The 14,896-nt window shown below is 51.4% G+C and overlaps 1 protein-coding gene across 4 annotated transcripts in view; it reads right to left on the bottom strand.

Annotated features, from left to right (window-relative positions):
- Positions 1 to 1,616: 1,616 nt before the first annotated feature.
- Positions 1,617 to 14,896, bottom strand: part of LOC147100682 (uncharacterized) — a 269,041-nt gene continuing 255,761 nt past the window's right edge. For all 4 annotated transcript variants that reach the window (XM_085967190.1, XM_085967189.1, XM_085967192.1 and 1 more), the window contains one exon: positions 1,617 to 5,423. In XM_085967190.1, coding sequence (XP_085823316.1) covers positions 5,301 to 5,423 — 123 coding nt within the window. In that variant the 3' untranslated portion in view covers positions 1,617 to 5,300. The remainder of the gene's footprint in view (positions 5,424 to 14,896) is intronic.

The following is a 14,896-nucleotide window of genomic DNA, read 5'->3' as shown; positions in this document are numbered from 1 at the left end:
TGACTCCCCCGCCCGAGTTACTCCACCCCCCTCCCCGCCCGAGTTACTCCCCGCCCGAGTTACTCCCCCGCCCGAGTGACTCCCCGCCCGAGTGACTCCCCCGCCCGAGTGACTCCCCCGCCCGAGTTACTCCACCCCCCTCCCCGCCCGAGTTACTCCCCGGCCGAGTTACTCCCCGCCCGAGTTACTCCCCCGCCCGAGTGACTCCCCGCCCGAGTGACTCCACCGCCCGAGTGACTCCCCGCCCGAGTGACTCCCCCGCCCGAGTGACTCCCCGCCCGAGTGACTCCCCGCCCGATTTACTCCCCGCCCGAGTTACTCCCCCGCCCGAGTTACTCCCCCGCCCGAGTTATTCCCCGCCCGAGTTACTCCCCGCCCGAGTGACTCCCCGCCCGAGTGACTCCCCGCCCGAGTGACTCCCCGCCCGAGTGATTCCCCGCCCGAGTGACTCCCTGCCCGAGTGACTCCCTGCCCGATTTACTCCCCGCCCGAGTTACTCCCCCGCCCGAGTTATTCCCCGCCCGAGTTACTCCCCGCCCGAGTTACTCCCCCGCCCGAGTTACTCCCCCGCCCGAGTTATTCCCCGCCCGAGTTACTCCCCGCCCGAGTGACTCCACCGCCCGAGTGATTCCCCGCCCGAATTACTCCCCCGCCCGAGTTACTCTCCGCCCGATTTACTCCCCACCCGAGTTACTCCCCGCCCGATTTACTCCCCACCCGAGTTACTCTCCGCCCGATTTACTCCCCACCCGAGTTACTCCCCGCCCGAGTTACTCCCCGCCCGATTTACTCCCCACCCGAGTTACTCCCCGCCCGAGTTACTCCCAACCAGAGTTACTCCCCTGCCCGATTTAATCTCCGTCCAACTTATTCCCCGCCCGTTTTAAATCCAGCCCGATTTTACTTTTTGTTGATATCTGAATGTAAATCAGGCAGCCGGACTGATCCCGTCAGTTTCCCGCTGGGCAGGTTAGGTTGAAGATCCCCCCCCGCCAATATTATTTTCAACCTACGAGATCTGTTAAAGATAAACATCCAATCTAATTGCCTGTAGCTCACTCACCAGCAATTATGCCCAAAACCCCCAATACAGTGCCGTGTACGACCACTGTCCCGGCCTTCACATTGGGCTACTCTACTACATTGGAGCATGAGTTCAGTAAATAGTCACAAAGGATGGTCATTCACCACATCTTTGCTCATCTGTCCAGAGAGAAATCCTCAAACTCCGCCACACAATCTCATTGGCTCCAGGATGGCGCTAAGGTTTCTGCCTTCAGCTCTTCCTGAGAGTCGATTCCAAGTGGCGATACCAGCTTGTGTGAACATGTTCTTCCCAACGACAGTCATATACAGTATTGGCCTTTCCCCAGTTTGAACTTCTAGCCCTCGTCATATTAGAATGGCAAATCACCACGCAGAGCACTGCGCTTACTTTTCCCATATCCCCGCTACCTTGTATACTTTTATCGTGTTGAATGAAAGATCTGAGTTAAAGTTAATTATATGTTCTATTATCACAGATAAATTAAAATATTATCTTAGTACTTCTCTTAAAAATTTGAATAACTTACCAGAGATTTTAAAAAATTGTTTGGTCCTGTATAAACATGTGATCGGAAATGAAACAGGTTTATTAAAACATTCTGCGCACTCCTGGGAAGTCAACAATCACGTCCTGAGTTAGAACTTAAGAAATTGGAGCAGGAATAGGCCATACGCCTCCTTAAGCCTGCTCCGCCATTCAATAAGATCATAGCTGATCTACGCCCTAACTCAACTCAAGTTCAAATCCATTGTGCCCTGTTTTAAAGAAAGAAAGGACTTTATATATATGAGAGAGCCTTGTGCGCCCTTAGGACATCCCAAGCATTTCACAGCCTATGAAGTACTTTTGAAATGCAGTTACTGTGGGAAAGCACAGCAAGATCCCACAAACAGCACTAAGCTAAATGACCAGATAATCTGTTTTAGTAGCATTAGTTGAAGAATAAACGTTGGCAAGGACACCTCTCTTGAATACTGCCATGGGATCTTTCACATCCACCTGAGAAGGGTAGACAAGACGTCAATTTAACATCTCACCAACAGTGCAGCACTCCCCCAGTCCCTTAGATTATGTACTCAAGTCTCCAGAGTGGGACTTGAATCTATGACCTTCTGAATCAAGAGCAAGCGTGCAACCCACGTAGCCACAGATGACACGATTAGAAAGCTGACTTCAATGGAAAGGAAAATCGGGCATGGTGTAGGACAGGCAGGGTGTAGGACGGGCGGGGTGTAGGACGGGCGGGGAGTAGGACGGGCGGGGTGTATAATGGCCATGGTGTAAGACGGGCGGGGTGTAGGGCGGGCGGGGTGTAAGACGGGCGGGGTGTTGGACGGGCGGGGTGTTGGACGGGCGGGGTGTAGGACGGGCAGGGTGTAGAATGGGCAGGGTGTAGGATAGGTGGATGTATAATGGCCAGGGTGTAGGATGGGCAGGGTGTAGGACGGGCAGGGTGTAGGACGGGCAGGGTGTAGGACGGCCAGGGTGTATACTGGGCGGGGTGTAGGACGGGCGGGGTGTAGGACAGGCGGGGTTAGGACGGGCGGGGTGTAGGACGGGCGGGGTGTAGGACGGGCGGGGTGTAGGACAGGTGGGTGTATGATGGCCAGGGTGTAAGACGGGCAGGGTGTAGGATGGGCAGGGTGTATACCAGGCGGGGTGTAAGACGGGCAGGGTGTGTAATGGGCGGTGTGTAGGATGGGCGGGGTGTACAATGGGCAGTGTATAAGACGGGCGGGTGTATAATGGCCGGGGTGTATACTGGGCGGGGTGTAGGACGGGCGGAGTTAGGACGGGCGGGGTTAGGATGGGCGGTGTTAGGACGGTCGGGGTTAGGACGGGCGGGGTTAGGATGGGCAGGATGTATAATGGGCGGGGTTACGATGGGCAGGATTTGGACGGGCGGGATTTCGACGGGCGGGGTGTATAATGGGCGGGGTTAGGACGGGCAGGGTATAGGACGGGCAGGGTGTAGGACGGGCAGGGTGTATACTGGGCGGGGTGTAGGACGGGCGGGGTGTAGGACAGGTGGGGTTAGGACGGGCGGGGTGTAGGACGGGCGGGGTGTAGGACGGGCGGGGTGTAGGACAGGTGGGTGTATGATGGCCAGGGTGTAAGACGGGCAGGGTGTAGGATGGGCAGGGTGTATACCAGGCGGGGTGTAAGACGGGCAGGGTGTGTAATGGGCGGTATGTAGGATGGGCGGGGTGTACAATGGGCAGTGTATAAGACGGGCGGGTGTATAATAGCCGGGGTGTATACTGGGCGGGGTGTAGGACGGGCGGAGTTAGGACGGGCGGGGTTAGGATGGGCGGTGTTAGGACGGTCGGGGTTAGGACGGGCGAGGTTAGGATGGGCAGGATATATAATGGGCGGGGTTAGGATGGGCGGGATTTCGACGGGCGGGATTTCGACGGGCGGGGTGTATAATGGGCGGGGTTAGGACGGGCGGGGTTAGGACGGGCAGGGTATAGGATGGGCAGGGTGTAGGACGGGCAGGGTGTATACTGGGCGGGGTGTAGGATGGGCAGGGTTAGAACGTGCGGGTTAGAACGGGCGGGGTTAGGACGGGCGGGGTGTATAATGGGTTGGGTTAGGACAGGCGGGGTTAGAACGGGCGGGGTTAGAACGGGCAGCGTGTATAATGGGCGGGGTTAGAATGGGCGGGTTGTATAATGGGCGGGGTTAGAACGGGCGGGGTTAGAATGGGCAGTGTGTATAATGGGCGGGGTTAGAATGGGCGGGTTGTATAATGGGCGGGGTTAGAACGGGCGGGTTGTATAATGGGCGGGGTTAGAACGGGCAGGGCGTATAATGGGCGGGGTTAGAACGGGCAGGGTGTATAATGGGCGGGGTTAGAACGGGTGGGGTGTCGGACGGGCAGGGTTAGGACGGGCGGGGTGTATAATGAGTGGGGTTAGAACGGGCGGGATTAAAACGGGCGGGGTGTATAATGGGCGGGGTGTATAATGGGCGGGGTTAGAATGGGCGGGGTGTATAATGGGCGGGGTTAGAACGGGCAGGGTTAGAACGGGCAGGGTTAGAACGGGCGGGGTTAGAACGGGCGGGGTGTCGGATGGGCAGGGTTAGGACGGGCGGGGTGTATAATTGGCGGGGTTAGAACGGGCAGGGTTAGAATGGGCGGGGTTAGAACGGGCGGGGTGCATAACGGGCGGGTGTCGGACGGGCAGGGTTAGGACGGGCGGGGTGTATAATGGGCGGGTGTCGGATGGGCAGGGTTAGGACGGGCGGGGTGTATAATTGATGGGGTGTATAATTGGCGGTGTTAGAACGGGCGGGATGTATAATGGGCGGGGTGTATAATGGGTGGGGTTAGAACGGGCGGGGTGTATAACGGGCGGGTGTCGGACGGGCAGGGTTAGGACGGGCGGGGTTAGAACGGGCGGGGTGTATAACGGGCGGGTGTCGGACGGGCAGGGTTAGGACGGGCAGGGTGTATAATGGGCGGGGTTAGAACGGGCGGGTTGTATAATAGGCGGGGTTAGAACGGGCGGGGTGTATAACGGGCGGGTGTCGGACGGGCAGGGTGTATAACGGGCGGGGTGTATAACGGGCGGGTGTCGGACGGGCAGGGTTAGGACGGGCAGGGTGTATAATGGGCGGGGTTAGAACGGGCGGGTTGTATAATAGGCGGGGTTAGAACGGGCGGGTGTCGGACAGGCAGGGTTAGGACGGGCAGGGTGTATAATGGCGGGGTTAGAACAGGCGGGGTGTATAACGGGCGGGTGTCGGACGGGCAGGGTTAGGATGGGCGGGGTTAGGACGGGCGGGGTGTATAATGGGTAGCCAATCCACTGCTGCCTATTTTGCGCTCCTGCCAAAGTTGAATTTCACTCCCTGGGTCTTGATTCTCGGATCGATTCTGAGAGCTCGTGCTGCAGGAGGGGACTCTCACCTACCAGGTGGATCTACCAGGAATGACAGGTGGGCTCCCCACAAATTTCCATAGGGTTATCTACAAACTATTTCTAGAGCAGCTTTCAATATGTGTGCGTTTTAATCATTAATTGTATTCCATGGTTCTGTCATTCCGATCCATGGGGGTGGATTTAAAAAATTAGTATTTGCATATAGAGCTTGAGCTACAGAGGCCAGCCATCTCACCTGGGTTTCTACCCACTGTAACTGAGTGGCAGGCTACTCTGGAATGTAAAGCTTTGCACTGGGAGCACTAATTCCTAAAAATTGCTCCCGAATATCATCTGCTTGTTGAGGTGATTGCAGCTATTGATTATTCTGACTGGGCACAGTAGACAATGCAGCTTTCTCTCCGTGCACGCTCTGCATCAAACACTAGCATGTGGCTGGCCAGGGTCTCTTTGGGACCTGTCCTGATCAGTGATGGATTGTTCTCCTGTGAAACAAAAGAGAAAGAAAAGCGAAGTCACACAGTGGACGGTTCCAGGAGAGCAATTCTGCGCTCAGAAAAAACTGCCACAAGGCACTGTGCAATAAGCAAGAAGCTTTTCTACTGTTTGTGCATAAGCATCCAAAGGCACGTGGGAGCCCAGCACCTGTTGCTTTACTAACCCGGCTAGAGAATGCACAAAGGTGGCTGCCTTAAAATGGAAGAGTGAAGATCTCACAATGGGTCGGTGGGCAACCTACTGTGATATTAAGCTGTACAGGCTCGGAAGGTTGTCAGCTTTGATTCTAGTTTTGCTGAGTTAGTTGATTTCTGCTAAGGCAGTGGTTAAGGATGCTATAACTGGAACTAGTTTCTTGGGTTAAGGAAGGGGAAAATCAGAAGGTTCCTGGTTCTGATCACTATTCGGTGACCCTGGGTGAGGGCAGGATCAGGCTTTGTCATAATACTCTCCACAGTGGCCTGCCAAAACTTACTGAATAGTGTTTAGTTTTTATTACATAACTGGGTGCAACCACTCCTGTCAGAGTTTTAGGTTCTGTGTTTTTGTTAAGCACTATTCAGAAATAAGGACACAACAGGCAGTGAAGCATCTGCTGAGTGTGTTGTGAATAAGAGAAAGCATTCCAACATGATCCAGTGATCCCTACTGGAAACTGCGTGTGCTTGGACATAGGATCAGGGTACAACTGAGTTCATAGTTCTGATGAAGGGTCCCAGACCTGAAACGTTAACTCTGTTTCTCTCTCCACGGATGCTGCCTGGCCTGCTGAGTATTTCCAGCATTTTCTGTTGTTATTTCAGATTTCCAGCATCCGCAGTATTTTGCTATTATATCCATAGTCAAATACTCCGCCGACACTCACTGTCTGGGTTCACTTGTGGCAAATGGCCACGTGAGTGAGGAGTTGGATGGATGCTAGTGCCCATGGAACCATACCCCAGCGAGAATCAGTGCCTTCAAGAAGGGTAGTAGGGAAAAACCGGGGAACTACAGGCCAGTGAGCCTAACATCAGTGGTAGGAAAATTACTGGAAAAAATCCTGAGGGACAAAATTTGTCTCCACTTGGAGAGGCAAGGATTAATCAGGGATAGTCAACATGGCTTTGTCAAGGGAAGATCATGTCTGACTAATTTGATTGAATTTTTTGAGGGGGTGACTAGGTGTGTGGATGAGGGTAACGCAGTGGATGTGGTATACATGGATTTCAGTAAGGCCTTCGATAAAGTCCCGCACAGGAGACTGGTCAAGAAGGTAAGAGCCCATGGAATCCAGGGTGCCTTGGCACATTGGATACAAAACTGGCTTAGTGGCAGAAGGCAGAGGGTGATGGTCGAAGGTTGTTTTTGTGACTGGAAACCTGTGGCCAGTGGGGTACCACAGGGATCGGTGCTGGGTCCCTTGCTGTTTGTGGTCTACATTAATGACTTGGATATGAATGTAAAGGGTATGATCAGTAAATTCGCGGATGATACTAAAATTGGTAGGGTGGTAAATAGCGAGGAGGGTAGCCTCAGTCTGCAGAACGATATAGATGGGTTGGTCAGATGGGCGGAACAGTGGCAAATGGAATTTAACCCGGAAAAGTGCGAGGTGATGCACTTTGGGGGGTCTAACAAGGCAAGGGAATACACAATGAAGGGAAAGACCCTAGGCAAGACGGAGGGTCAGAGGGATCTGGGTGTGCAGGTACACAGATCCCTGAAGGCGGCGGAACAGGTGGATAAGGTGGTAAAAAAGGCATATGGGATACTTGCCTTCATTAGCCGAGGCATTGAATATAAGAGCAAGGAGGTTATGATGGAGCTGTATAAAACACTGGTTAGGCCACAGCTGGAATACTGTGTGCAGTTCTGGTCACCACACTACAGGAAAGATGTGATCGCGTTAGAGAGGGTGCAGAGGAGGTTCACCAGGATGTTACCAGGGCTGGAGCGCTTCAGCTATGAAGAGAGACTGGGCAGATTGGGTTTGTTTTCCTTGGAGCAGAGGAGGCTGAGGGGGGACATGATTGAGGTGTACAAAATTGTGAGGGGCATAGATAGGATGGATGCTGAGGAGCTTTTCCCCTTAGTAGAGGGGTCAATAACTAGGGGGCATAGATTCAAGGTAAAGGGCGGGAGGTTTAGAGGGGATTTGAGAAAGAACTTTTTCACCCAGAGGGTGGTTGGAGTCTGGAACTCACTGCCTGAAAGGGTTGTGGAGGCAGAAACCCTCACAACATTTAAGAAGCATTTGGATGAGCATTTGAAATGCCATAGCATACAAGGCTACGGGCCAAATGCTGGAATATGGGATTAGATTAGACAGGGCTTGATGGCCGGCATGGACACGATGGGCCAAAGGGCCTCTATCCGTGCTGTATTACTCTATGACTCTATGACTCAAGAGAAAAATTGGCAGAAATGGATACATTTTAAGAAGGAAGCCGGTCACATGTCTGTTTCTCCCAAGGAGTGTTACTGACCTTGGATATGCTCGAGATAATTAAAGTTAAGCTGTCTATGGGGGAGGGACATTCTCTAGTTGTTATTTCTATGTTGATGACAGGGCAGCTGGAGAAATCGAGCAGAAATTCGATGAGCTACAAGTGCCATTCACCCCACTTTTCTTTTTCCATGTGCCACAAGTCTGTATTGGGCTCAGTGAGAAGGTTGGGTCATTTATACTGGTGGATGCTGTCTGCGGCAGGAACTTTCTGCACTTGCTGCCAATGCCACATTATCATTGTAAAGCTGCTGTGAGTGGGGGAGCATGTGTCTATTTCCCCAGTGCTGGCGCTTGGATTTCAGTAGAGTGTGATGGTGACCATGTGAATGTTTTGCACTGCATCCACTTCAACTGAAAAACACCCAGCAGTACAATTATAGATTCTGTCCTTCCAGACTTGGGTTATGTCTGGAGAGAGATAGTGCCCTTGAAGTTACACACATCCTCACTTGGACATATATCACCCACCGTTCCTTCATCGTCGATGTGTCAAAATCCTGGAACTCCCTACCTAACAGCACCTTCACCACATGGACTACAACAGTTCAAGAAGAAGGCCCACCACCAGCTTCTCAAGGACAACTAGGGATGGACAATAAATACCGGCCTTGCCAGCAATGCCCATATCCTGAAAATAATTTTTTTTTTTTTAAAGAGAATTCTGAGTTGTGTAGCAGCAGGATGAAGTACTGGGATTTACAGGTAATAGTGGTGAGAGTGCACTTTGAGGTGATGAATTAAGAGTGTATCTCTCATTAAAGGATATTGGTTTAAATAGGATTTGTCTCTGTACCGTATTGGTATGAAACTGCTATCTACGCCTCGTGACAATGCTGCTTCCATTGTAGGGGGATCTGGATCCCTAGCAGTATTCTGGCACAGGATCCATCCATTATCCCTGGTAGAGTTGGTGCACTGTAATAAGTCTGCCTTTAATTTCTATTGGGTTGTAGTTAAGTTATGTGACCGTCTTCACTAGGTAGGGAGCATGGAATGTATCTGTGTTCCTTCAAGGTCAGGGGAAACTCACAAGCCAGCGCTTCAGCCCAGATACTAAAATTCTGGACTTCCAAAGTCAAACTGAAAGCTAAATGGGAGGAAAGTCATATTCTCCCACGAAGATGCAGGAGGGAATCAGCACCTGCAATGAAGAATAGGAGCCACCAGGTGGCAGTGCAGTATCACAGCTAAGCAAGGTCTGAGACGCTGACATTTTCCTTCCTTAAAACTTTTTTAAATAGAGCTATATGTAGCAGCTACTGAGCACTCACCAGTTTAAATGGAGTAGGAAAGAAAGAAGACATTCATTTATATAGTGCCTTTCACAACCATCGGACATCCCAAAGCACTTTACAGCCAATTAAGGACTTTCTGAAGTGTAGTCACTGTTGTAATGTAGGAAACGCAGCAGCCAATTTGCGCACAGCAAGCTCCCAAAAACAGCACTCCCTCAGTACTGCTCTGGAGCGTCAGCCTAGATTTTTGTGCTCGAGTTTCTAGAGGGGAACTTGAACCCACAACCTTCTGACTCAGAAGCAAGAGAGTGCTACCCACTGAGCCGCAGCTGACACACAATAAGGACACTATATAGCAGCTACTGAGCACTCACCAGTTTAAACGGAGCGAGCAGCACACTATATAGCAGCTACTGAGCACTCACCAGTTTAAACGGAGCGAGCAGCACACTATATAGCAGCTACTGAGCACTCACCAGTTTAAACGGAGCGAGCAGGACACTATATAGCAGCTACTGAGCACTCACCAGTTTAAACGGAGCGAGCAGCACACTATATAGCAGCTACTGAGCACTCACCAGTTTAAACGGAGCGAGCAGCACACTATATAGCAGCTACTGAGCACTCCAGTTTAAACGGAGCAAGCAGCACACTATATAGCAGCTACTGAGCACTCCAGTTTAAACGGAGCAAGCAGGACACTATATAGCAGCTACTGAGCACTCCAGTTTAAACGGAGCAAGCAGCACACTATATAGCAGCTACTGAGCACTCACCAGTTTAAACGGAGCAAGCAGCACACTATATAGCAGCTACTGAGCACTCACCAGTTTAAACGGAGCGAGCAGCACACTATATAGCAGCTACTGAGCACTCACCAGTTTAAACGGAGCAAGCAGCACACTATATAGCAGCTACTGAGCACTCACCAGTTTAAACGGAGCGAGCAGCACACTATATAGCAGCTACTGAGCACTCACCAGTTTAAACGGAGCAAGCAGCACACTATATAGCAGCTACTGAGCACTCACCAGTTTAAACGGAGCGAGCAGCACACTATATAGCAGCTACTGAGCACTCACCAGTTTAAACGGAGCGAGCAGCACACTATATAGCAGCTACTGAGCACTCACCAGTTTAAACGGAGCGAGCAGGACACTATATAGCAGCTACTGAGCACTCCAGTTTAAACGGAGCGAGCAGCACACTATATACATAGATACATAGAAGATAGGAGCAGGAGTAGGCCATTCGGCCCTTCGTGCCTGCTCCGCCATTCGATGAGATCATGGCTGATCCTTTAATTCAGTATCCCGTCCCCGCCTTCTCTCCGTAACCCTTAACCCCTTTTGCCCGTAGAAATATATCTAATTCCCTCTTAAATATATTTAATGAGCTGGCGTACACTGCCCTCTGTGGCAATGAGTTCCACAGGTTCACCACTCTCTGAGTGAAGAAATTCCCCCTCATCTCTGTCCTAAATGGTTTAGCCCTTATCCTTAAATTATGTCCTCTAGTTCTGTTCTCACCCGCCAAGGGAAACATTCCTTCTGCATCCAGTCTGTCTAGACCTGTCAGAATTTTATACACTTCTATGAGGTCCCCTCTCAATCTTCTAAACTCCAGTGTGTACATCCCTAAACTACATAGTCTCTCCTCATAGGTCATTCCCGCCATTCCTGGTATCAGCCTGGTGAATCGCCGCTGCACCCCCTCCATGGCAAGAACATCCTTCCTCAGATGAGGCGACCAAAACTGTACACAGTACTCGAGGTGTGGTCTCACCAGTGCCCTGTACAGCTGCAGCAAGGTATCCCTGTTCCTGTATTCTAACCCTTTTGCTATGAAGGCCAGCATACCGTTTGCCTTCTTGACCGCCTGTTGCACCTGCATGCTCGCCTTCAGTGACTGGTGTACAAGAACACCCAGGTCTCTCTGTACTTCCCCCTCTCCCAATCTATTGCCATTTAAATAATAATTTGCCCTCCCGTTCCTGCACCCAAGGTGGATAACTTCGCACTTGTCCACATTATAGTGCATCTGCCATTTATCCGCCCAATCGCCCAGTCTGTCCAAATCGCTCTGGAGCTTCCTGGTCTCTTCCTCTGAGCCCACCCCCCCTCCTAGTTTAGTGTCGTCTGCAAATTTGGAAATGCTGCATCCGACTCCCTGATCCAGGTCATTAATGTAAATTGTGAACAGCTGGGGGCCCAGGACAGATCCCTGTGGTACCCCACTTGTTACTGCCTGCCATTCAGAAAATGAGCCGTTTATTCCAACTCTCTGTTTTCTATCTGACAGCCAGTTCCCTATCCACGCCAAAACTTTCCCCTTTATCCCATGAGCCTCAATTTTCCATGCTAATCTTTTATGTGGGACCTTATCGAAGGCCTTTTGGAAGTCCAGGTACACCACATCTACTGGCTCTCCCCCATCTATTCTACCAGTTACTCCCTCAAAAAATTCCAATAGATTAGTCAAGCACGATTTACCCTTTGTAAATCCATGTTGACTCTGTCCTATCCTGTCCCCATTTGCTAAGTGCTCCGCTATTTCATCCTTAATGATGGACTCCAGCATTTTGCCCACAACTGATGTAAGGCTTACAGGTCTGTAATTACCTGCTTTTTCCCTACCCCCCTTTTTGAATAGTGGGGTAACGTTAGCTACCCTCCAATCCATCGGCACTGTTCCCGAGTCTAATGAATTCTGAAAAATCATCCTTAGTGCATCCGCTATCTCTAGGGCCACCTCCTTCAGCAGCTACTGAGCACTCACCAGTTTAAACGGAGCGAGCAGCACACTATATAGCAGCTACTGAGCACTCCAGTTTAAACGGAGCAAGCAGCACACTATATAGCAGCTACTGAGCACTCACCAGTTTAAACGGAGCGAGCAGGACACTATATAGCAGCTACTGAGCACTCACCAGTTTAAACGGAGCGAGCAGGACACTATATAGCAGCTACTGAGCACTCCAGTTTAAACGGAGCGAGCAGGACACTATATAGCAGCTACTGAGCACTCCCCAGTTTAAACGGAGCGAGCAGCACACTATATAGCAGCTACTGAGCACTCCAGTTTAAACGGAGCAAGCAGCACACTATATAGCAGCTACTGAGCACTCACCAGTTTAAACGGAGCGAGCAGGACACTATATAGCAGCTACTGAGCACTCACCAGTTTAAACGGAGCGAGCAGCACACTATATAGCAGCTACTGAGCACTCACCAGTTTAAACGGAGCGAGCAGCACACTATATAGCAGCTACTGAGCACTCAGCTCAGTACACTCCAGCAGGCATCAGCCACTCTCTGTTTCCACAGCCTAAACCCTAGCTGATTTTCCCCTCTAGCCCAGGGCTGTAGACGGCAGCTGTTACATCCCTACTGCCACTCTGACTCAGATCAGATAGCTGGGTCTGTATGATTCAGTCCCAAAATCAGGGCAGTTACCCACCAGGCCATCCTGGGAGCTGGATGGGAAATCAGAGGAAAAATTATAGAAAAAGATTAAACTATGAGAAAATAGAAATATTTTAAAATCAGAATGTGAGGTTATAGCTCTGACTGTGCTTGGTTACTACAGCCTGAATCACAAAGATTACTGTCCTGGGATTAGCTGATTTAAAAGATTCTCTGAAAGGTCAGTGATTCGTTAAGAAAGTGTAGAGAATTATTTTTGTAGGTACTGTTTTTTTTGTTTCAAATTTATTTTTCAAATTCTCTTCAAATTCTCCGAATTCAGGCAGATTTCACACTAGGCTCCTGCTCCTTATCATTTCCCAGTGAGTCTGCTGGGAGTGCACATGTATGGACTTCATGGGAGGGCAGGAGCAGGTTTGGCTGTGATGCCCCCACAGTTGAATAGCATGTCAACACTCTCTGTGTAGTGTCATGTAAAGAATGCCCACTTGAGTGAGCTACTGGAGGGCACCCATAGAATCGTAACCCAGCTAGTCAGCGCCTTCAGAACAGAGATGTAGTAGCTGGAAGGGGAGAGAGGAAAGAAGGACTTGCATTTACATAGCAGCTCATCATGGGGAATTCCAAAACACTTTGCACATAATGGCCTAGAAATTGGGTATAGCCCCGCTTGGGGCGTTAGAATTGGCGCAGCGCAAAGTTTATAGCCAGACGCAACTTATCGCCACCTGGCGCAATATTGGGTTGCATCGCCCCTAAAGGTGATTGAGGCGCGAATTCAGGCATTACACAGGACTCCTAAGGCGCTAAACTTCCGGCGCAACCCATTATCGGAGCGGATGGGCGCAGTGCAGGTGCTCTCAATTACCGATGACCACGAGACTTCCAGGCGCCGGCCAGCTCTTAAAGGGGTGGGTCAGTCAGCTTCAGCATCCACACTCTGCGCCTTGCAGGCCTCAGAATCGGCGCAGGCCCTTCTCTGGCGCTAAAAACTTGGACCAGATGGAGAAGGTGAGACAGAGAGCAGAGCGCTTCACCAGTGAGGCTCTGGAGCAATTGGTGGCCACAGTGGAGCACCCGCGAGATGTTCTCTACCCAGACAATGGCAGGAGGCCGAATCATAAGGACTACCGACGAGTTTGGAGGGATGTATGCCAGAGGGTCAACTCCAGCAGCATGGTGACCAGGAGCCCTGTCCAATGCAGAAAGAAATTCAACGACCTCACTCGGGTCGTGAGGGTGGGTGTTGTTTCTGCAAACTTCAGCATCCCTTCATTTGCACCTGACTTTATGGCTACAGGGTGGCCTGTGCCCCATTGGCCATCTGCCAGCAAGCACCCATGGCCCTTCCTGGGCACACACATGCACATTTGACTCAAGGCGTCATGTAAGGGCTCTTGCACCATGGGGGGCATGAGATGATCACTCAGGGCATCATGTAAGGGCTCTTCCACCATGGGGGGCATGAGATGATCACTCAGGGCATCAGGTAACATAACTTCCCCTCCTTTCCCCTGCAGTCCAAGCTGGCGAGGATTGGCAAAGACCAGCTTCGCACCGGTGGAGGACCTCCACAAGTGGTCACTCTCATGGATCTCGAGGAGAGAGTCCACCAGATTCTTGGAGGACGTCTGAGTGGTCCTGTAACCACTGCAGCTGCCGACCCCATTGTCGACAGCGATGGTAAGGTTCTCACCTTTTACAACTGTCTCCTTCCACTTGTTCCCCCCGCCAGCATGCTTTCTCACTGTGGACCCATGTCATAGCCTTGCCGCAATCTGGCATCCCTTGCTGCCAAGCTGTCCTTTTGCTAAAGCCACTCTTCCACCTCCCTGCTTTCAGATGCTGCATCACCAGCTCGGGAGCCGGGCCCTCAAGCTGCCAGTGCCAGTGCCTCCGAAGGCTCAATGAGAAAATTACTGTCCAACAGAAGGTCAGCAACTCTCTCCAGCAACGATCAGAATGGCCAGCCCAAATGGCTGCAGCTTTTATACTAGTGCTGTCCCCTTTAAATAGCACCCCCCCCGGGTCCAAGAAGGGCCTGGGAACGCTCCATCCAACAGTCACTAATAGCGCCAGGCGGAAAGGTTGCGGGCGCCACCGAATATCCGGTCCGGGGCGCCAAAAAGGCGTTGCACACTGAAATTACGTCATGATCTACCTGCGCCCGCGGGCGCACGCAAAGAGTTAGCGCCGGCGCTAAAAGGATACTCAATATGGGAGGTGGCACTATATTCACTGCGGCTGCCCAAAAATTGGGTAACGCCCCAATTCTCGGGCTCCTTAGGCGCTAATCGCTGGCGCTACCA

Source organism: Somniosus microcephalus, chromosome 25, assembly GCF_052327205.1.
Source record: "Somniosus microcephalus isolate GS21.2 chromosome 25, FLI_Smic_1.0, whole genome shotgun sequence".
Lineage (NCBI taxonomy): Eukaryota > Metazoa > Chordata > Chondrichthyes > Squaliformes > Somniosidae > Somniosus > Somniosus microcephalus.
The sequence above is the reverse complement of the archived record's forward strand: the minus strand, read 5'-3'. Positions and strand labels throughout refer to the sequence as shown.